At 39.3% G+C, this 22,500-nt stretch overlaps 2 protein-coding genes across 3 annotated transcripts in view; one reads left to right on the forward strand and one right to left on the reverse strand.

The window, feature by feature from the left end:
* Positions 1 to 1,446, forward strand: part of LOC138980395 (uncharacterized) — a 39,395-nt gene extending 37,949 nt beyond the window's left edge. Inside the window, exon 10 of the mRNA XM_070353259.1 lies at positions 1 to 1,446. This exon is cut by the window's left edge and continues 1,123 nt beyond it. Within this exon, the coding sequence (XP_070209360.1) occupies positions 1 to 885 (885 nt within the window). The 3' untranslated portion in view covers positions 886 to 1,446.
* A 7,587-nt stretch (positions 1,447 to 9,033) lies between these two features.
* LOC138980402 (fibrinogen C domain-containing protein 1-A-like) overlaps positions 9,034 to 22,500 on the reverse strand; it is a 49,524-nt gene continuing 36,057 nt past the window's right edge. For both annotated transcript variants that reach the window (XM_070353268.1, XM_070353267.1), the window contains exons 3-9: positions 22,474 to 22,500; positions 21,073 to 21,218; positions 18,670 to 18,997; positions 17,948 to 18,075; positions 16,876 to 16,972; positions 16,239 to 16,412; positions 9,034 to 10,587 (exon numbers count right to left, since the gene is read on the reverse strand). The exon at positions 22,474 to 22,500 is cut by the window's right edge and continues 183 nt beyond it. In XM_070353268.1, the coding sequence (XP_070209369.1) occupies positions 10,325 to 10,587; positions 16,239 to 16,412; positions 16,876 to 16,972; positions 17,948 to 18,075; positions 18,670 to 18,997; positions 21,073 to 21,218; positions 22,474 to 22,500 (1,163 nt within the window). In that variant the 3' untranslated portion in view covers positions 9,034 to 10,324. The remainder of the gene's footprint in view (positions 10,588 to 16,238; positions 16,413 to 16,875; positions 16,973 to 17,947; positions 18,076 to 18,669; positions 18,998 to 21,072; positions 21,219 to 22,473) is intronic.

Consider the following 22,500-nt stretch of genomic DNA (forward strand, 5'->3'; position numbering starts at 1 on the left):
CACGTGTCTGTACCTACTTGCCCAGACAATGCGCCAAACAACGGACTCCAGCAGCCTGCAAACAATGGTGAACATGGAACACATGACGCACGTACTCACAGGAGTTCTGGTGCTTGTGATCTCAGCACGTACCAAAATCTTGCAAGTTGGCCTGGATCAGCCGGCAGAGGTTCCAATGCGGGTGCCCCTAGCACAAACCAACATGTCGCGTGCACTAGCACAGAACCGACCAGCACTACGCCTGCTGGTGCCATAGCTACGCAACCTTTTACAAGGGAAGACTTGCTGACAACTAGACAGGCGTCGAGCACTGCCAGCCCCGGGGGTCTTCCAAACACAGCTTCAACTCTTGACAGTACAAATTCAGCAAACGTGTGGCCTAGGGATTCTTCAGCAGTGAATAGGAGACACACTGCCGCTGGTTTTGATGGCCCTGCAGTTGGGCAAGAGGGAAACAGAAACGGGCCAGAACTGAGCGACTGCGCTGAAGAGCTTCTCCGCTGCAACACTAGTAGCTTGTCCGGGGAAAGTCTGGAAGTACAAAGCGTACATGATTCCCAACATGGTGTACAACAGAACGGTCACCAAGACAGGAACCCCTCCAGTCGAAATGAACGCGAGAGACCAGTAAATCCTGACTTTGCTCATGAACGAGACTTTCACGCAAACAATGACAACACTGGGTTTGGTATGAGCTTGGAAACTGCTTCAGTTCTTGGAAACAGGAATGGGAATGTTTCCGCAGGTTTGGAGCACAGTCATGAAAGGATGCTAAATCGAAATCCCTACCAGAACCGTGAATCAGAGCAAGTTTCTAATGCAAGTGACACCGAGTATGCATTTACAATGTCTGAGCCAGTACAGGCTTCGGAAGAGTCTAGCTAAAGCAGTTTGCTTGATTAAAATGTTAGGGACGTTATGAATAAGTGAATTCGCCCCAAAACAGATAATGAATGCCAACTACTACGGGGATCAACAACAGTGATCATCACTTGCACGGATATCTGCAAATGCAGATCTGCCAACCCTTGCCAAATCTCAAGTGTAGCAATGTAAATTTGTTTGGAATGTTTAGCGTAGCAAATAGTGTTGTATTGTAGCAGAGTCTTGAATTTAAGAGCCTTCAGAGAGTGTATGCAGTGCCACTTTACAGTGTAGACACAGTCGAATGAAAATCAGACACGAGTACCAGGACTCACAAAACAAAGAAAACTGTTGCATGATTGTGATTATTTGTTTGAGCGTATCAATTCAAACCTTGGAGGAGCAATTTTTCTTAAAACGTAGCATGCAAGACAGACAGCGTAGCTGTAGGGAGCTATTTGACATTGGAAATTATGCGTGGGATGGGAACTGAGCAACCTGAAAATATGTGTGAGTTTTGAGGGAGCGGTCAGCGTCCATAACACTCTATGTAAACGAGAAGTATATGCAGCGGGAGAAAGAGAGAGAGAGAGAGAGGGGGGGGGGGGGGGGCGAGTTATGCATGAGGAAGTGGTAACCGAGTCCCGTGAGGGGAGGGGGGTAGAGGAGTTTTTCTTTCTTCTCATTTTCATGTTCATTACTGTATTGTCTCATCGCTGTTGTTGCTAGCTTTACACTAAGGTAAGGGTCTTAGGCCTAAAATAAAATAGGTGTGGTTACGGTAACCCGACCTACCCTATTTTTAGGGGCCGACCCTATAACTTTTTTTTACATTTGTAAACAAAAAAAAAAAAAAAAAAAAACCAGTGCAGAAAACGCCATGAAAGCGAAAGCGCTCGAGTCGCACACTTACTTCCCTGTCAAGTAGGTTTAATTTGTACACATTAGAAAAAAACGTTTAAAAAAAAAAGTGATTGCCTACCTTCCTGCCCTATTTTTTTAGGCTATGTTACCTTAACCACACCTATTTTTTTTGGCCTTAGTGTAAAGCTAGCAACAATTAACAGAGTCTCGATACCCAGGTGTGTGCGTGTTTAGGTGTAATCAGCCACCTGTACTTATGGCAGAAAGCGACCGAGGTCTTTTACGTGCCACAGTGGCGACACGTGGATGGAACATGGATACCGTCCTCGAGTCTGCACACATTTAGATGGGTGAGAGCACAGGAGCTTGTATCCAACCACTGGTCGATAATTATTTACTCCTGCATGCTTATTATTTACTGCTGCATGCTTACCCTTACTACTACTATTTATTAGTAGTAAATAGTAGTAGTAGACTGTATGGAATAAGGAGTAAATAAATGGAATAAGGAGTAAATAAATGGAATAAGGAGTAAATAAATGGAATAAGGAGTAAATAAATGGAATAAGGAGTACATAAATGGAATAAGGAGTAAATAAATGGAATAAGGAGTAAATAAATGGAATAAGGAGTAAATAATGATCGACCGGCGATTGGATACAAGCTCCTGTGGGTGAGAGTGAGGGAGAGTATCTGGAATGTATGAATGGTCAGTGAGAGGGGTCTAACAGCGAGTGTGCAGTCATCGACAGCGGCCAGTGCAAGTTTAGCGTTCGTTGCTGTAACGCTGCAGAGTTCAATTCTTCTTGGGGGTGGATCATCTGCCCTTTACTGTGGTCGATGTTTTGAGTGAATATGCTTTTACCACCCTCAGTGCGTTGAGATATGCAGGCGAGAAAGACGTTGAGAGTATCAAATTGAAACGTGGCCACTTTGTGGAACTGAAAGCAGTAGTGGCCGAACTGCAAATTGAAACGTGGCCACTTTGTGGAACTGAAAGCAGTAGTGGCCGAACTCCAAATTGAAACGTGGCCACTTTGTGGAACTGAAAGCAGTAGTGGCCGAACTGCAAATTGAAACGTGGCCACTTTGTGGAACTGAAAGCAGTAGTGGCCGAACTCCAAATTGAAACGTGGCCACTTTGTGGAACTGAAAGCAGTAGTGGCCGAACTGCAAATTGAAACGTGGCCACTTTGTGGAACTGAAAGCAGTAGTGGCCGAACTGCAAATTGAAAATTATACAGAAACCTTGATCTTTCTGTTCGTTTGTCTTTTGGAAGCATGTTCGACGTTTTTCTTCACGGTTTAGACATTGGAGTTTTGTTGTGTACATGCTAATAGGAGTAAATGCAGATGAGTGAAGGTTATGAGTTATGTCAATACTGTTTGTTCACACATTGGAAGAACGTTTGTCAGCGTCCACACACACACACACACTGTGACACACACACTGTGACACACACACACACACACTGTGACACACACTGTGACACACACACACACACACACACACACACCATCTCTCTCTCTCTCTCTCTCTCTCTATCTCAATGGATGCTTCTGTCCTCCTCCAACTCTGTCTTTTCAAACGTCAAAAATAATCTATTTCTTTATTGTAATGAAAGTTTGTATTTATCTAAATACAATTTTTACATGGCACAAGTTGAATTTTCATTCTTTGCTGACGTCACCTCTTCGCAAAATATGTACATCGTCCAAAGTATTTTTCAAAATAAGTCAAAATGGAATAAACACTAAATTAACACTAAAACTGTAAGCAACTCTTACAAGATAAGTCAACACAGAAACATGAAACTAATACAAGCGCTAATAGCAAGCCAAAGCAAGTTAACAACAAATCGCGTGAAGCGATATAATAAACATTTAGTCAAGCTGTCGGCATCAAAGTAACAGATTAACACCAAAGAATAGTCATCGCCGAGACTATATTAAGATAGTCTCGACTAACCACATCTAAAGACCGAAACGGGTCACGCTCGTCTCCGGTTAGCGTGCAAACGCAGTACTTACTTGACCTATTTTCTAACATTTTTAGCCCATTTTTAGAGTAAACATGACATATGTATATATTTTTGAATTCAGGAGAAATTGAGAAATACGATGCAATCATTTTTAAATCTGTAAATGAAAGTTCGATTTTAATGACAACTTTAAGAAGCAAACTAATTAAATAATTTTTACGCTGCCGGGCTGAAATTCAATCCCATAGTCCGGACTTAGTCGAAGATTGCTTCGCCAAAATTTCAATCCATTTGATTGAAAACTGAGGGCGTGACAGTGCTGCCTCAACTTTCACAAACAGCCTGACATGACGTCATCAGACATTTATCGAAAAAATGAAAAAAAACTAATGAAAATGTTTATGAAGATCGGTCCAGTAGTTTTCTCTGAATCGCTCTACACACACACACACAAACACACAAACACACACACACACACACACACACACACACACACACACACACACACACACACACATATATACGTACATACATACACACACACACACACACACACACACACACACAGACACACGCACATACACCACGACCCTCGTTTCGATTCCCCCTCGATGTTAAAATATTTAGTCAAAACTTGACTAAATATAAAAAGACTGTGTGAGAAACACAGACACAGAAAGTGACACAAAACCATACCACGTTTCTTCTCAAAAACGAAAGTTGACCCGTCCAGGATAAAAATTAAAAAAAAATTTAAAAAAAACATAATCAGGGATGGCCAAATCGTCTGCCCGATCGCCAGGGACGAGTAAAAATTCCGCCGGGCTAGTAGAAATCGCCTGGAAACTCGCCCGGCTGGCAAGTGACAATTCTGGTCCAATACAACACTTTTGGTCGAAGTATCGAGTTTCAAAGCAATATAAACACGGCAGATGCAGCAACTGTGGTATGTACTGGGGCCAGCGAAATATCTGGCGGGCTAGTAACTTTCTTGAAGTTTCTCGCCCGGTTGGCGAGTTACAATTTTGAGATTTGGCCATCCCTGATAACTGTTTCCACATACCAAACTCTACAGCCTGGCTTCTTCTTTTGCAGAATTGATTTGTTGTTTTTGTTGAAATTAATTTGTAACTGATTTAATGTGCCAATGAACGATGGCAGCGGCCAGTGTGTAGATGTTGTCATTTGTGTCATAGTGGAAATATGTGACCCTCCACGACGGTATGAGTCGCATGTCACCTTTGCATGATTTTCATATTTTTACATTTTCCTGAAGAGTTTTTTTATGCTCTATCCAGTGGTGAAAACCGTTTTAGAAAAGAGCGAAAACTGTTTGAGTTATAAGCCTGTGACTAAGGTGACCCTCACACTGTTACCAGACACTCCCCGGACTTGTATTAAGCCTGGCGCAGAACCGCGCGAGGTGACATGCGACTCACTTCGTGGTGGAGGGTCACATATATTCTTATTCAGTGCATGAAGCCTCCATGAAGCAACAAAGAAGCGATTGGAGTTATATTGTTTTGTAATCGGTGTTGTGTACACAAAATGTGTGATATTTAAATACGCCACATAGAACAAAACTAAAAATAACCAAGGCCAGACAACTGTTATGCTAATCTAAGAAAAATATAAAATTAAGTTAGTCAAAGAGAGAGCAGGGGGAGAGAGAGAGAGAGGCCGGGGAGACGCAGACGCAGATAATTTATTCAATATGCCATAGCCCCTTATGAAGGATCGGAGTGTGAACAAATGATTAACGTTGCAAATAATTTAACTCATCAGGTGCAAAAAAGGTACAACATAACAATCGCACAACACTACGGATTAAAACATACATTACACGTTATTTAACTAAGAGGTTAAAACATCTCTTAATTTAAAGGCTTTATACAAATACAAGGATACATTTCTAACAACAGTTTCTTGAGGGGATGCCAGGAGCAAGCTGAGTCTAAAAGTGCTTGGGTTTTTATAATATTTAAATGGGATAATTTTTCTCTTAATGTGTTTAAGTATGGACAACACAAAACAAAATGACTTCATCATCTTGCTTTACTTTACAAAGGGGACACATTAAAGGCAGAGTAAGCCTCCCGTAAACCATCACAGATACGGTCAGGCTTTTACACACAGTACAAACACCCTTTCATTTAAACACTCACCAATTGAGAACATCCTAGGTGCCCTCCGTAAAGAGCGAACAATTTTCAAAGAATTTATTTTTGCGTGGTTTATCTTACCCCTGAGCCATCGTGAACCCGTGTGATCCAGTTTTCCTTTTTCACAATGCAGTCGTCAGTTAGTCATGAATGCGACTCGATGTGAGCTTATCTACAATAGCACGTTTTTTATGCACGAAACAACGGCTGTGGTTCACAAGAACTCTAGCGATGGCTTTTGACTGTTGAGAGGAACGGCGATTTGCACTGATAAACCGTCTGCTACGACCCTTGCGTGACCCTGCTTCCGGGCTTTTCTTTTTTTTAAACTTTCACAACTTCGAATTGTTCTGATCTTGTCTTGATGAAAAACGAATTCTTTTATGATTAAAGAATGTTTGTGTAACAAGCTGTCAATTTATTATTTAGATTTTAAAAGTTAGGTCTAGCGCAAAAACGAGGCGCCGTTGTTGTTAACGAACAAGTCTACGAAAATAAATTCTTTGAAAATGTCTCACGCTCGACAGAAAGCAGCCCGGATGTTCCCGTTCGGTGAGCGTTCAAATGGAAGTATGCTTGTACTGTATTTAGACGCTCGGGGAGCTCTGTGATGGTTTACGGGAGGCTTACTGTGCCTTTAACTGATCGGCATCATGCTGTTTATATCGGTTAGCATGCACATTTATTTCTGAAATACCGAATCGAAACCTAGTCATAATAAACTTTAGATGTCTATCCACATTCAACAAAAGGTAGGGTTTAATGTCATGTACAGTACAAAATGTCCGATAAACAGCAAATCTATCACTATTTTGAATATGATAATCCCACTCTTGCCATCTGCAATCGACCAACCTTTCCCTAAAAACACGCAAAAACTCTTTTTCATTAACAACGCCCTGGTTCAACCACACAAAACCAAAACCGTACTCATACAATTTACAACGGACACTTGAGGCCCAGTTCTTTTTACCACTCTCATCCATTTTATACAACATATCATATGATTTACGAGGAAGTCTGTGCGCCTCCATCTTTAACAATTTCATCCAGTATTTTGTTTGTTTGTTTGTTTATTTGTTGCTTAACGTCCAGCCGACTACGCAGAGCCATATCAGGACGAGGAAGGGGGGGATGAAGGGGGCCACTTGTCAAGCGATTCCTGTTTACAAATGCACTAACCCATTACTTGTGTCCCAGCAGGCTTTAGTAAAACTAAATTAATACCTACTGGAAGATTACCAGTTTCCAGTATGTTAAAATAGGCTTAACCTATCTACTGCTGGACTTACATCAGAACACTAACAGATTAAACTATACATGAATCGCGAGACAAGCGGCAAGAGAAGAGATTTTTGGAAAAAATACAGGTGAATGAGCAAGAAGGCAGAAAAAAGAAAAGAATTCATGAAGAAAAAGAGAGCATGACAGGAAAGAGGAACCAAAAATCTACCTAACAGCAAACTAGAAAGCTCCTGCGGTTCCAAAAACAGGAGGGGCTTTTAATTTCATAACCGCAGTGCCCCACTGCGGGATTTCATCCAGTAGCTAACGCATCTTAAATTAGAATTCAAATATATCGGATATCTGTTTGTCTCACCATATACCAGGTCATTAGGTGTTCGCATACGAACTCCTAAGAACTTCTTCAATGCAAATAAATGGACTTTTTCACACTGCAGAGCAGCTTTATCCAATCCCCATATCTCAGCACCATACTGTACTATTGGTTGTACTTGGGAATCAAACAACTTCAAAAAGACATGCAAACTATTATTATTAAGCACAGATAATCTTTGTATAATACACATCAGAGCATTTTTGGCCCGGCTTGAGAGATCACTACAGGCAGCAGTGAAACTGAGTCGAGTTGAAAACAATATTCCTAAATACTTATACACGTTTACAACAGGTAAAATATCAACCCCATATGTCCATCTTTCCCTTGCACTCAAATATCCACCTTTCCTAAACACAATAATGTTACTTTTACTCATGTTTACCTTTAAATGAAGAGAGGACACTGCCCTGCGTAAATTATTTAACTGAGTCTGTAGACCCACAACCGTCTCTGATAACAACAATAAATCATCAGCAAGCAAAAGAATAAACAATTCCAAATAATCATCAGTAAATGTGGCACCATGTCTTCCATTCTCAATTATCTCAAGTGCTAACTCATTGATAAAGAGAGAAAATAAAACTGGGCTACATACATCGCCCTGTTTAACACCAAATGTACAATTAATATAATCCGTAAACTTTGCTCCACATCTCACTTTTATTTTTACATTATCATACATACTCTTCACACACCTAAAGAGTTTCCCTTTTATACCATTTTTTAACAGAATTGGCCAGAGCAAAGCTCTGTTGATGGAATCAAACGCCTTCTCAAAATCTATAAAGGCAACATAACATATGATCAATAGTGGAATAATTCTTTTTAAAACCAGCTTGATATTCACCCGTACTGTTATTACATTCAATCCATTCTTGCAACCTGTTATTAATCACAGTACTATAGACCTTGCTACTAACATTACACAGTGAAATTCCACGATAATTATTTGGATCATTCACATCGCCTTTCTTAAACAAAGGGATAACAATGAACTCTGTCCAACTTTCTGGAAATACACCCTTGGAGAACAAAAAAGTAAACCAAAAAATCAATCCCTGGGGAAAAAACATTTTTCAAAAGTTCTCCTATTATTCCATTTGGCCCAGCAGACTTTTGAGGTTTTAACTTTCTCATTGCAATCAACACTTCTTCTTTTGAAATAGGACGATTCAAAATACCTTCATCGTCTTCATATTCAATTTCTTCAGCCTCAATTACATCTTTTTCCAATAATACTTTGAAATGCTGAAACCAGGTATCAACTGGTATGTTGTTCTTTATTTGTTTTCGTTTTGAAGATAATTTATGCATTATATTCCAAAATTCTTGTTGATCATTAACAGATTCAATAAGTTTTTGTAATGTCAAATCATTATACAATCTTTTCTTTCTTTCTAACATGTTTTTATATTCTCGTCTGGCTAAACAATAAAAATTGCGAGCGTGAATGTATTCGGGCTGATTACATCTGCTTAACAACCTCCATACATTTGTTCGGGTTATTCTACACTATTGATCGAACCAATCATCCGAGGGAGGGGGAGAGAGAGAGAGAGAGAGAGAGAGAGAGAGAGAGAGAGAGAGAGAGAGAGAGAGAGAGAGAGAGAGAGAGTTGAATTAAACTTTAATTTACAAGGATTAAGATTAAAGGCTATGCCTATTCTTACAATCTGTCCTTGAGACACACTGACACAATGATTAAAAAAACAAGTCGCGTAAGGCGAAAATACAACATTTAGTCAAGTAGCTGTCGAACTCACAGAATGAAACTGAACGCAATGCAGTTTTTCAGCAAGACCGTATACTCGTAGCATCGTCAGTCCACCGCTCACGGCAAAGGCAGTGAAATTGACAAGAAGAGCGGTTTGGTAGTTGCGCTGAGAAGGATAGCACGCTTTTCTGTACCTCTCTTCGTTTTAACTTTCTGAGCGTGTTTTTAATCCAAACATATCATATCTATATGTTTTTGGAATCAATAATCGACAAGAATAAGATACAAGTGTTTTTAAATTGATTTCGAAAATTTAATTTTGATAATGATTTTTATATTTTTAAATTTCAGAGCTTGTTTTTAATCCAAATATAACATATTTATATGTTTTTGGAATCAGCAAATGATGGAGGATAAGATAAACGTAAATTTGGATCGTTTTATATATATATATTTTTTTTTTACAATTTTCAGATTTTTAATGACCAAAGTCATTAATTAATTTTTAAGCCACCAAGCTGAAATGCAATACCGAAGTCCGGGATTCGTCGAAGATTACTTGACCAAAATTTCAACCAATTTGGTTGAAAAATGAGAGCGCGACAGTGCCGCCTCAACTTTCACGAAAAGCCGGATATGATGTCATCAAAGACATTTATCAAAAAAATGAAAAAACTTTCGGGGATATCATACCCAGTAACTCTCATGTGAAATTTCATAAAGATCGGTCCAGTAGTTTAGTCTGAATCGCTCTACACACACGGACAGACACACACACACACACACACACGCACATACACCACGACCCTCGTCTCGATTCCCCCCTCTACGTTAATACATTTAGTCAAAACTTGACTAAATGTAAAAAGAAAAGAGTTAACAACAAAAAGAGTTAAAAATTAAAGAGAGAGAGAAAGGAGGAAGAGAGAGAGAGTACACGCATTCACTTATTTGTGTTAGTGTTAGTGTGTGTGTGTGTGTGTGTGTGTGTGTGCGTGTGTGTGTGCTTGTTTGTGTGTGTGCCAGCGCGTTCCGCGTTGCTGTTTGTTAATGTGTGTATGGTCGTGTTAGTTTAGGTGTGCGGCACACGTCAAAACCCCTCCAGCCAAGAAACCTTTCAACGAATATGTCTTCTTACTTTCATTTCAATTCTTTTCAAAGAATAATGATGTCCTCTAAAAGAGTTCCAGATGATCTTTGACTCGGTATCCCCCGAAGCTAAGGCTTCATAACCATGCAGGTAAAGACCGTTAGGATTGACCCAAGTACAGTTTCCAAACCACCATCCTGTCCCTCGTCTTGTTGCCACGCAGTTATAACCAGAGTTGTCATTCCCCAGCGCAGAGAACTGGAAGCCGTCGTTGTACGACATGTGACCGCCTGAAACATAAAGCAAAGCTACGTGTGCATAACCAGTCAACCCAGCAAGAAAGCAAACGCAAGCCAGCAAGCAAGTAACCGGCCAACATCATTCGTCGTCGTTCTCATGTTCTGCTAATGAAGCATTGAAAACAGAGTTTGCCCAATCTCTTCCCACACATGTATGAGGGTGACATGAGAAGTTCAAGTTCAAGTTTTATTGGTCCATAACCCATGGGGGCATTTTGAACAATAAATACAATCAATATATGCTAATATAGTAAATAAAAAAAAAAAAAATTAAATTATGAAAAGCTGTTACAAATTATATTAATAAATTCCAAAATATTCTTTAGCAATTTCTTTTTCTTAGTAGCAAACAACTTTTTAAATTTAAATGCATTAGGTTTTTTTCCAATAGTAAGGTGGTAACAACTCAGCTCTTTCTTCTTTGAAAAAATCACAGACAAAAAAAAAATGGAATTCATCACCTATGTCTTGTGATACACATTTGGTGCAAGTTCTTTCTGATCTCTGGATGTTAAGATAACGTTCTTTCTGTACAGGCAAATTGTTGTTTAATGTTCTAAATTTCATCATTGAAACACATTGCTGATATGGCAGGTGTGTGACATAGTCTTCACATGCAAAAGTATCTTTAAACATTCGATAATTCCAAAACATATTTTTTGTTCCAATTTCTGTAAACCATTTATGGATATACTGGTCATACAAGCTTCTTTTTACTTTCTGTTTAAACCATGTGCTTGAGTATTGAACATTTTCTTGAAAAGTCCAAAGGCCAGAGAGACCAATTTCATTTAAGGCTTTTCAATAAAACATAAATAATCAGATTCAATCATCTTGTTAATATACAATTTATAAGTAAAGCGATACACAATACTTGAAAATTTATTTTTATGAATAGGACTAATCAGTTTACACCAATAGCAAAGCATTCTACATTTCATATAAAAAAAATAGTGGATATCTTCCAAGTTCACCAAATATCATAGAATTTGGAGTTAATTTTATAAAAACGCAATTGAAGTTTAATAGCAAGTTCACAGGAACCAAAACCCCATACTTCACATCCGTATAATACAATTGGACCAATCATTTTATCGAACAGGTCAACTTGTATGTCCACAGGCAGTGACAATTGTCTACAAGTACGCAAAAGAACAAACATTGCCCTTGAGGCACGATCATATAGATTCTTCTGTGCGACTGAAAATTTATTATTATAATTAATCTTAATGCCCAAGTACATTACATCAAACACTACTTCGATTAAATTGCCATTATACGTAAACAATGGTTTATTTCTAATTTTACCTCTGGAAAAAACTATAACTTTCGTTTTGTTTACATTAATATTTAGACGCCATTTTAAACAGTATTCGTGCATTTTGTTTAAACATTCTTGCAGGTTTTTTCTGACTCTGAGCAGATCACAGTATCATCCGCATACAGTAATAAAAACATTTGAAACAAAGCATTTACATCAGTATCATCCATTCCAACCACAATAGCCTCTCTTGACATAGATTGTAAACCATTAGTGTTTTCCAACAGAAAAGGCTTTAGATCATTTAGAAATAGAGCAAAAAACAGCGGTGACAGGTTTTCCCCTTGTCTAACTCCACACAAACTGGGAAAATATCCAGAGCACTCACTATTAACTTTAACGCAAGACTTGGCATTTTCGTACATATTTCTTACAGTTTTTAAAAACTTCCCATTAACATCAGAACTAACAAATTTCTACCATAAAAATGCACGGCGAACCTTATCAAACGCTTTTTGATAGTCTACAAATGCACAAAACAGTCGCTTCTTTTTGTTGAGAAAATGTTGTAATATACAATGCAAAGTAAAAACATGGTCTAGTGTTGAAAAACCTGTGCGGAAACCTGTTTGTTCTTGACCTAATTTATTATTACTCTCCAAGAAGTTTGATAACCTAGCATTTAAAATTGCACTGAAAAGTTTTCCGAAGCAACTGAGTCTAGTAATTCCTCTATAAGTTGTGGAGTCAGCTTGGGAGCCTTTATTTTTGTACAATGGAATAATTTCACCTACAGCCCATTGTGTTGGAACCTTTCCTGACTGCAAAACAACATTAAACAACAATACATAAATATCAATCATTCGATCATGTGACGCTTTTAAATACTCATTAATTATTTTATCCTGACCGCATGCCTTATTGTTTTTCAGCTTGTCTATACATTTGATAACTTCCTCCTTTGTAAAAGGCGCATTTAGAAATTCATTACTTGCTTCATTTAACACTTTCGTGACGGGATGCGACTATATTAGTAATAACGCTGCAACGCCCACGGACGGGAAGCGACTATTTTAGTATTAGACATACAAGGTACACGACTCGTGATTGCTTCCCGGTTTTTGAAGCTTGCAGTAAATTGAGTTGTTTCCCTTGATACACGTGGTTTTCTCTTCCGGCTTGATCAAATTAATGCAGATTTGCGTGGTGTTTTCGAACAAAAAAAATGAATCGAAGGCGAGCCTTGTCACGGGAGGAGATTCTCCGGATGTTGGATCTTGAGGATCCTGTAGATCATGATACATCGTGTCGTTTTAGCCTCAAGAAAGCGATAATAGCAGTGATATTGAGGAAGAAACAGTCCCGTTGTTGCTAGTACGAGTCGGCAACTACACGTGGTAGGGGGTGATACTGCTAGACGAACATGTATCTCGGAATCGTGCAGGAGCTATGGGGGCGTGGCAGCACTGATAACAATGGATGGCTGGAGCCTTCAAATCCTTTTGGAATTGTTCATAGGTGGACAGTTGGTACTTTGTTGTGAAAATGTGACTTATATTCAATATGGATTACCTAGACATCATTTGGTGAGTGTTACAGTTTTGTTTCATTTGAGTCAGGATGCTGTGAGTGAATGCGTGATTTGCTTGTTTTTTTCTTTGTACTGTCTCCTTATTTCTGTGTACAATGTTAACAATATTTCAGCTAATTCATAGGTTTTACACCTTGTTTGGTTATAACATTATTAATAATACTTTCTGTTAAAAAATAACTTTTAAAAAAAGCAGTGGAAAATAAAACACACACAAAAAAACGTTAAAAAACACAAATTATCCCCCTTTCACCCCCCTTTCACCCCCCTTTGCTAAAACAAATCGCGTGACAAACTTATAAATAGCACGACTGAACGGGGCATCCATTTTTGAATTAGTACACAAAATTTGGTGGTGATTGGACTTAATTCAAGCTTGCTAGACAGATTTCTTTACAGTTACTGATTTTTGGGAAGTTTCTTGGTGGCAAGCTTGGGCAGGCAGGACGTTAACGCCGTGGCAGTGCTAGTCACAATAGTGTTAAAGGTTCATTACTGTCATCCATTTCATTTTCATCACACTCTTGTAGTTTAGTGAAATGTTCGTAAAACTCCGAACAAGTTGGATAGTTAGTTTTGGAATTATTTTTATTTTCTTAATTTTTATTTAGAAGATTCCAGTATGCTTTCGGGTCAGTACTTCTTAACTTTCTCAAAGTCTTAACGAACTCATTATGATACAACTTGCATTCCTTTTTTATTGTCTTTTTGTAATCTTTAAAAGCACTCTTTTTTTCATTATCATTGAACACATTTTTAAAGCGTCTTGCTTTGTTTTTCGCACGTACAAATATTTTTCCTTTCTCTTTGCAAATTGCACAAAACCATGGTTGTTGCAGTTTGAATTTCTTTGATCAAGATAGCAGGGTCGATAATGCACGCTTCATTTACCATAAGCTTGAAGCGCCAGACGTCTCATTGTCTGTAAACCTAACATTGTTTTCACAGTGGTGAAAAAAGTGTGTAGGGTTGTCAGAACAGAATTGTTGGGTTATCCTGACCTAACATCTTATTCTTCATCATTTTCTGATTCCAAAAACATATAAATATGTTATATTTGGATTAAAAACAAGCTCTAAAAATTAAAAGTATAAAAATTATGATCAAAATTAAATTTTCGAAATCAATTTAAAAACAATTTAATCTTATTCCTTGTCGGTTCCTGATTCCAAAGACATATAGATATGATATGTTTGGATTAAAAACACGCTCAGAAAGTTAAAACAAAGAGAGGTACAGAAAAGCGTGCTATCCTTCTCAGCGCAACTACTACCCCGCTCCTCTTGTCAATTTCACTGCCTTTGCCATGAGCGGTGGACTGACGATGCCACGAGTATACGGTCTTGCTGAAAAATTGCATTACGTTCAGTTTCATTCTGTGAGTTCGACAGCTTGACTAAATGTTGTATTTTTGCCTTACGCGACTTGTTTTCTCTCCAGAAATTTGCGGTGTGGCAGTTGGGTGTCTGTGGACTTTCCCTGTGGGAAAAAAATTGCTACCTACAAAGGAAAGGTAAGTGTCAATGTTTTCTTTAATTGTAAAAGTTGTATGTTCAATGGAATGGTAAGTCTGAACAAAATAATTACTTTATTTTGTTTTTAGCCAGTGAATGTGGATGCATCAAAATCTTGATAGACATTAAACAAATTCATGTTAGTGAAACTAGTACACATATTGCATCAATCTTTGGTTGAAATCGCAGGTACTTGCATGTTTCAGGTGCAAGAGATTCGACCTGATGAACTGGTGGTAAAGTTCCTTCGAAGGAAACCGGAGGGGAACTACTATTGCTTTCCAGGGATCGATGATATTTCCTTAGTCCCTACATCTGATGCAACCATGATTCGTGACCCCACCTTCAATGCCAGGGGGCATTATTTCTTTTGAAATAAATTAATTAACTGCAAGTGGCAACTGTTCTATATGTAACCAATGCCTTTGGTTTATTGTCTTTACAATTGAATGAACCACTTTTGAACATTTGCATTCTTCATGTCAAACCTTATAATACATGTCTGGTTGTTCGTTTCCGAGTTACGTCGGTGATGAACTTTTCACTAATTTTTCTCTTTTTTGGGGCAAAGTTTGCTTGATTTTGTCCAGCTTTTTTTCTTTCTGTTCCTGTTTTAGTGTTTGGCATTTTACCTAAGAAGAATCTGGTTGCAAAATCAGCTTCATTTAGTAAAGTTTGTGGGAAAAAGCATAACCGTTTCTTTGTTACAAAAGGGATGTTTCCATGTTACATCGGTGACCATTTTGCATTCTTTTGGGATAACTTTCTAACATTTTGTCTTAGAGCAACAAATCTTTGTATATATGCTATTGTGAAGGTTAAATCTCAATAAGACTGAATGAATGCTATGTATCAACATGTTCTGATCAGGATATCATTAATTAATTTTCATTTTTATATTAAAATTTTGACGAATGCATGGAACTTTGAAAAAAATATTATTTTGTTGTTTGCATGTAGTCATTTCATATTGAACTCTATAATGGCTTGTGATTCAACAATAATAACTGTATAAAAGTCGTTTTCAGCCTTATATATGCAGTTTTTTTGTCTTTTATTGTTTCCATGTTATACGGGTGATTTTGCACACATGGTCCAAATAATGCTCAATATATGGCAAACTAAAGACAATGTTATATTTTTTCTTGTTTAAACTGAAAAGGTACACCCTGAGAAGAGTGTAAATAGTATTATCACAGTTTTCTGGGAAGATTTTACTTTTGGTGATAATGTCACAAACAGAGGACGAGATTCTGAGACGCACCCTGATACTGACTGTTTGCAGATGGTCCAGTAACAAGTGATCCTAGGTGCAGCCTGTACTTGTCTGTACCATCCGCAATGCTGAAGTTGTTGTACAGAGCGTACGTAGAGTTGTGTTCAAAGTCTTCCATGTCAACTCTCAGGTCGTATTCTGCCTGTGACGTCAGCTGATGGATGTTTTTGAGCCCTGTAACAATGCATAAATAAAGTGTATGCAAGATTTAACGAACAATGGGGAAAATACTGAAAACGGTCTGTGATACCTTCTACTGATCGTCGGCATACAAAGATATTTGAATCTTATCTGCTTTAGTTCCGTCACTTTGTTAGTCAAGAAGTTTTGTAATATTTTCAGTGAACTCAGTTCAGGCCATGACTGACAACGTGTCTGGAGTAAAGCTTAAAATATAAACGCAGGAATTTTCTTCCCCAATTGTGTCACAAACGGTGATGGAGTGTGTATTCTGCATTCTGTCTAAAACTCCCACCCCCTACCCCACCCCGATCTTACTGAAGTAAACTCTTGAGAAAATAGTCATAAAGCGAACATGTCTGTCAAACCTGGCTTTTATCTGCTAATTTCCATTCGACTTTTATAAAGAATGGAAACAACACCAGAATTTAAAAACAAAATTAGAATAACCTCTTACCGAGCCAAAATTCGCCATGCGGGTCACCAAACCCAGTTTCAAACTCATGGTAGAGACGCGTGAAGTTGACTGAGCCATCCTGTCTCCGCTGAAACACCTGGAACCGTTCATTAGGTTCTAATTAGTTATATTTGTATAGATCTATGTTTTGCTCTTGATGGGGAGGTAACCTAAACGACTGGTATAAACATTCACCGTTTTAGAATAATTATGTTGCTCGTGTCTCTGTTCAGGGACCAATTTTCTTGAAAATTGTGCTTCTTCAGCTGTCTTTTGATTCCATACTCATTGTGCATAATAATGATTAATATAATTATTAAATGTGAGAATGACGTAAGAGTAGTTATTTTCAGCTTGAAATGATTCACTACACAATGTTCCTGGTATGCTGCTGTACTGTTATACTTCGTACTTTCTACGATGCTGGTTCCATTTTTTAAAAATTTGTTAGTGTAATTAGTGCATGCACGTTCAAAAATCTAAATCCAATTGTTTAAACAAGAAAAAGTGATGTTATATTTGTTACGAACTACCAGTTTCCAATTAGTCAAATTCAGTACGTGACTAACTAAAGTAACTATTTCATTTATTGGCGATTTTTGGGTGTTTCATTGCGTTATACATATTGAGAATACAATGAATGTGAAGCATATGCATATATTCTTAGTAACACAACCGTATTATATATTAAATTCAGTCCAGTAACAAAGACACGCGAAGATTTTTAAAACGATGACTGTTGCAGCAACGTATTCAGGTAATCTCGACCTTTTTGTTGTAGCATGAGCTGGCATTCCTGTTTGTAACCAGATCAACATTACTTCGGTACAACTACAATCAAGACAGTAGTAATGACAACTACAGTACCAAACTAATATACACATTATCATGATTTAAGAAAAACAAAATAGAAGTGATTGTTTCCAAACATTTCACTAGATACACTTAAACGCTAAAAATGAGAACAGAACCGACAAACAGCAGTATTTTGCAAATTGATGAATTAAAAAAAAAGTTTACCAAGCGTGTTGGATTTAAGGTTGAGGGAGGAGGTTGGATGTGAAACACTTACCGTCCACCCCCCACCGTCAGTGTCTTGGTCACAGTAGACAGGAAAAGACGTGTTGCCGATGTAAAGGGTATGGACACCACTTACATTGCTGTATCTTTGCACGTCCGTGCAGTCAACGGGCCTGTGAACTGCAACAGCGAGAAGAAGCCAATCGTGAAGGTTTGCTCTGGTCGAGCGATATTCCATTGAAAATAAATTAGAAAGACCTTGAAAAAGACCGAGCAAATAAAAGGTAAATTGCTACAGCACATTATTTCGTCATTAATTCGTGTCAGCTTTCAAAGACAAATTTGGTGAGCACCGTCCAAAGCCAGTACCCTGTTATAGCACATGCATCAGAAAGTGTTGCCCTGGTGCATGTTTTGCGCCTATTTCAAAGGATTTTGAAAAACACCCCCTTTCCACCAAAAGCAGAATCTTTCCACCTGTTTAGCATAACGCAATAAGTCTGTCTACCGAAAATGTTTCCAGAACAACGCTAAAAGTCATAGTTTGGATTCTAAAAAGAGAACAGCGTCAATTAAACATTGAATCCTTGATGTTGAGCAAGCTTTCAGAATTTGTATACACTTTCTTGATCAATGCTTTACTTTTGTCAAGAGTTCATAATTATATGCGGACTGAATATTGGTCCAACGTACACTCAGTTATGAAACTGTCTTTCAGGTTTATGTATAGATGATTTATAAAAAAAATAAAAAAAATAAAAATGGTTGACTGACTCTCCACTTGAGGCCGATCCGTTGTGCTCGCCGACAAACCAGTCAGTTCTGCGACTCGCTGATTGCAGTTAAACAGGGCGTCCCTCTCTGCCTTTAGTTCTGATCGCAGGGTGGCCAGGGTAGCTGCGGTGACGTCCAGCTGCACTTTGAATCCGTTCACCTGCGTGTAGTCTTTGTACAGTGGGGTGGAGCCAGCCTCCAGACACGAGGTGGACGGTCCTTCGACCAGCTGACAGGCGTAGCGACCGCTCAACACAGGGTTTGGCAGAAGCACCATGAAGTTGCCGTTCTCAAACGAAGTACTGGCAACTGTCTCATTCAAAGGCGTCTGTAGAAGATGAAAGCATAGTACGAGTTTAACACAAAAAGAGTAGAATCCAAAATGGAGGGCCTGATCGTGTTAATTTCTTCAGTCGGTTCAAGTGACCCATCCCGTCTTCGACATCACACAGCAGATTTGCCTGTTTGATAATGCTCCGAAAAGTGCCAGAACTATTCTACTCGTAAAATAAAAAGGAATCGATTTCCAAACAGCTTAGTACCCCTTGTTACGACCGACAAAAGTAAATCGGATCAAATAAAGCAGAACATCTATTGCATGTCAGTACATTTTCTGTTCAAAGCAGTCAACTTTGTTCACCTTTCATGCAATGATTTTATCGCATGCCAAACGATGTACGACTCATTCTTTGTAGAAGCCACAAAAGGTGAATCTTGGTGTCGTGTGTATAGGTAACGCAACATGTCATATGTGATAGGGTGGAGTGGAAGGGGGGAAATAGGCCAGGAAGCATAAATGAGACGCCAAGTCAGAGGTTGCGATAACGTGACTTTTAATTAACGTACACCAGAAAGCAGACACCAGAAAGCAGTGTAGTTCCTTTCTCAATATACAACCGCACACAACTCGTCGGAACTTAAATTACGATCCCGGTCGAAAGTCACTTCGCTGATATAAAACCAGCTCTAAAACGTTTCTCACACACACAAAGTCCATTCAACAATCCTCGAATCAATCCTTCGCCAAAATACGGTTATAATGGCCCAAACTACACTCCTTGCCTTGATTATAACAGAAACACAAACATCGTTCAACTACAACCGGAACATCACAATCCAAGATACGCACACTGACACGTCTTCACACGTCGAAATCACACCGGGTACTCTTCTAGCCCACGCTATTATTCTGACTCACGCGCGCACCCGTTCAAACAATCAATCAATAAGAAAGCAGCCTCCATACACAACTACAATTAGCTACAACACACAATAATCGTAGCGGGAGACACAACTGGGGTCAGGGGAAGATAATAGACAGGGAGTAAAAGAGAGGGACAACAGTACATGAAATCGCCACACGGCTACAATATATCAGTATGTAACTGCTTGGTGTATTAAATTGCCTTAAGGCCTACAATAATGCAATGTTCTTTGTTACCGCTGTACCAAACCTAATCGTTTTACCTTTGTTATCAGAATCATTATTTTGGGCCTTAACTAAACGGCATTGTGCTACATACAGATCCTCAGAATTCAAATAAAAACTGTGTGTGTACTTTCTGTTATTCGTCACCACACTTGCCGTTTAAGTTGAAATAATTGTGCATATAGACAGAGGTCACATTAACATGATACATTTAGCAAAACTACCAATCTACTCTTCATTGAAAGCGAACAGAATGATTGTAGAATTGTGACCCTCCACCACGAAATGAGTCGCATGTCACCTCGCGCGGTTCTGCACTAGGCTTAATAATATAAGTCCGGGGAGTGTCTGGTAACAGTGTGAGGGTCACCTTAGTCACAGGCTTATAACTCAAACAGTTTTCGCTCTTTTCTAAAACGGTTTTCACCACTGGATAGAGCATTACAAAATTCTTTAGGAAGATGTAAACATATGAAAATCATGCAAAGGTGACATGCGACTCATTTCGTGGTGGAGGGTCACAATTGTAGAATGTGTCAAGCAGGAGATTCTTATTTCGTGTTGAAGCCTGGGCAGATCTCTGTTGGTGAACTCAAAGGTTTTAAAGGGAAAGAAGGCACTTTGAATAAAATAATGTTTACTGCCGATTGTGTGTGTATGTGTGTGTGTGTGTGTGTGTGTGTGTGTATGTGTGTGTGAGTGTGTGTGTGTGTCTCTGTGTGTGTTTGTGTGTGTGGGTATGTGTATGTATGTGTGTGTATGTGTGTGTGTGTGTATGTGTGTGTGTGTGTGTGTGTGTGTGCGTGTGTGTGTGTGCGTGCGTGCGTGCGTGCGTGCGTGCGTGCGTGCGTGCGTGTCATAACGTGTGTTCTTGCTTGAGGTAAAAGCAGACAAAATACACAAAACGAAAAACAAAAACTAATGAAACACAAAAACAAACAAGCAATCAAACCAATAAATAAACAGACACTTACCGTGACTACAACGTTGGCAGGGGGGTTTCCGATGTTGGTGAAAATACCACAGGAGAGTTGTGCGTGCCACTGACCTGTACGGTTGTCATTGGTTACCCCGGGCAGAAGATGCACGTGCAGTTTGTGATGGGACAACACTGGTGGTTCTGCACGGGGCAGTTACATCGTTGCTTAATTGATAGACTTTATTGCAGAAATGAGAGAGATAGAGAGAGAGAGAGAGAGAGAGAGAGAGAGAGAGACAGAGACAGAGAGAGAGACAGAGAGAGACAGACAGACAGACAGACAGAGACAGAGAGAGAGAGATTGCACCTCGGTTCGGCCGAAGAGAAGTTAAAAATAAATTCCTGTTGTGCAGCGGGATAAAGTATTCTCTCATACCTCGGAGATATACCTTCACTCGGTCGCAGGGACGTCACGTGACATGGTGGAAGAGAATGCTATCGCTTATTTACACCCCCGGTGTAGGGGTGTGTATAGGTTTCACTCGATGTGTTTGTGTTCGCAAGTAGATCTCAAGAATGAACGGACCGATCGTCACCAAACTTGGTGAACAGGTTCTATACATTCCTGAGACGGTCCTTACAAAAATGGGGACCAGTCAAACACACGGTTAGGGAGTTATTGGTGGATTAAAATTATACAAGGCCTGGTATAGACGGACACCCCCGTTGGTCAAAGGGAAATAACCATTCTCACTGCCACCAACTGAGAAGGTTATTTCCCTTTGACGGGGGTGTAGTTCCTATCGGAGGAATTTCTTGTTTCCTTCTGAGTTCGGTTAAGACTGAAACGATGCTCATTCACAGAAAGAACTATCCAATCTTGCAACCACAGCCGCGGTTGTCCTGTAAGTTCCCGATCCATGTTAAACCCTCATCCTCAGAAGGAAAATAAGCGACAACATTCTCTTCCACCATATAACATGTCACGTGACGTCGCTGCGAGCGAGTGAAGGTATATCTCCGAGGTATGAGAGAATACTTTATCCCGCTGCACAACAGGAATTGAAAGTTACCTTATGTACGGTCGAACCGAGGTGCAATGGGTGGGAGGAGAGAGACAGAGAGAGAGACAGAGAGAGAGAGAGACAGAGAGAGTGGGGAGAGAGAGAGAGGAAGAGGGAGGGAGAGAGAGGAAGAGGGAGGGAGACAGAGAGGGGGAGAGAGAGAGAGGGAAAGAGAGAGAGAGAGGGGGAGAGGGAGAGAGAGGTGGGAGAGGGAGAGAGAGGGGGGAAGTGAGAGAAGGAGAGAGAGAGAATGAGGGGAGAGAGAGAGAAAGGGAGTGAGAGGTGGTAGAGAGAGAGAGAGAGAGACAGAGAGAGAGAGAGAGAGAGAGAGAGAGAGAGAGAGAGAGAGAGAGAGAGAGAGAGAGAGAGAGAGAGAGAGAGTCATACAGAACCTGTTACTGAAACCGTGGCATTCTGAG

Source organism: Littorina saxatilis, linkage group LG11, assembly GCF_037325665.1.
Source record: "Littorina saxatilis isolate snail1 linkage group LG11, US_GU_Lsax_2.0, whole genome shotgun sequence".
NCBI lineage: Eukaryota > Metazoa > Mollusca > Gastropoda > Littorinimorpha > Littorinidae > Littorina > Littorina saxatilis.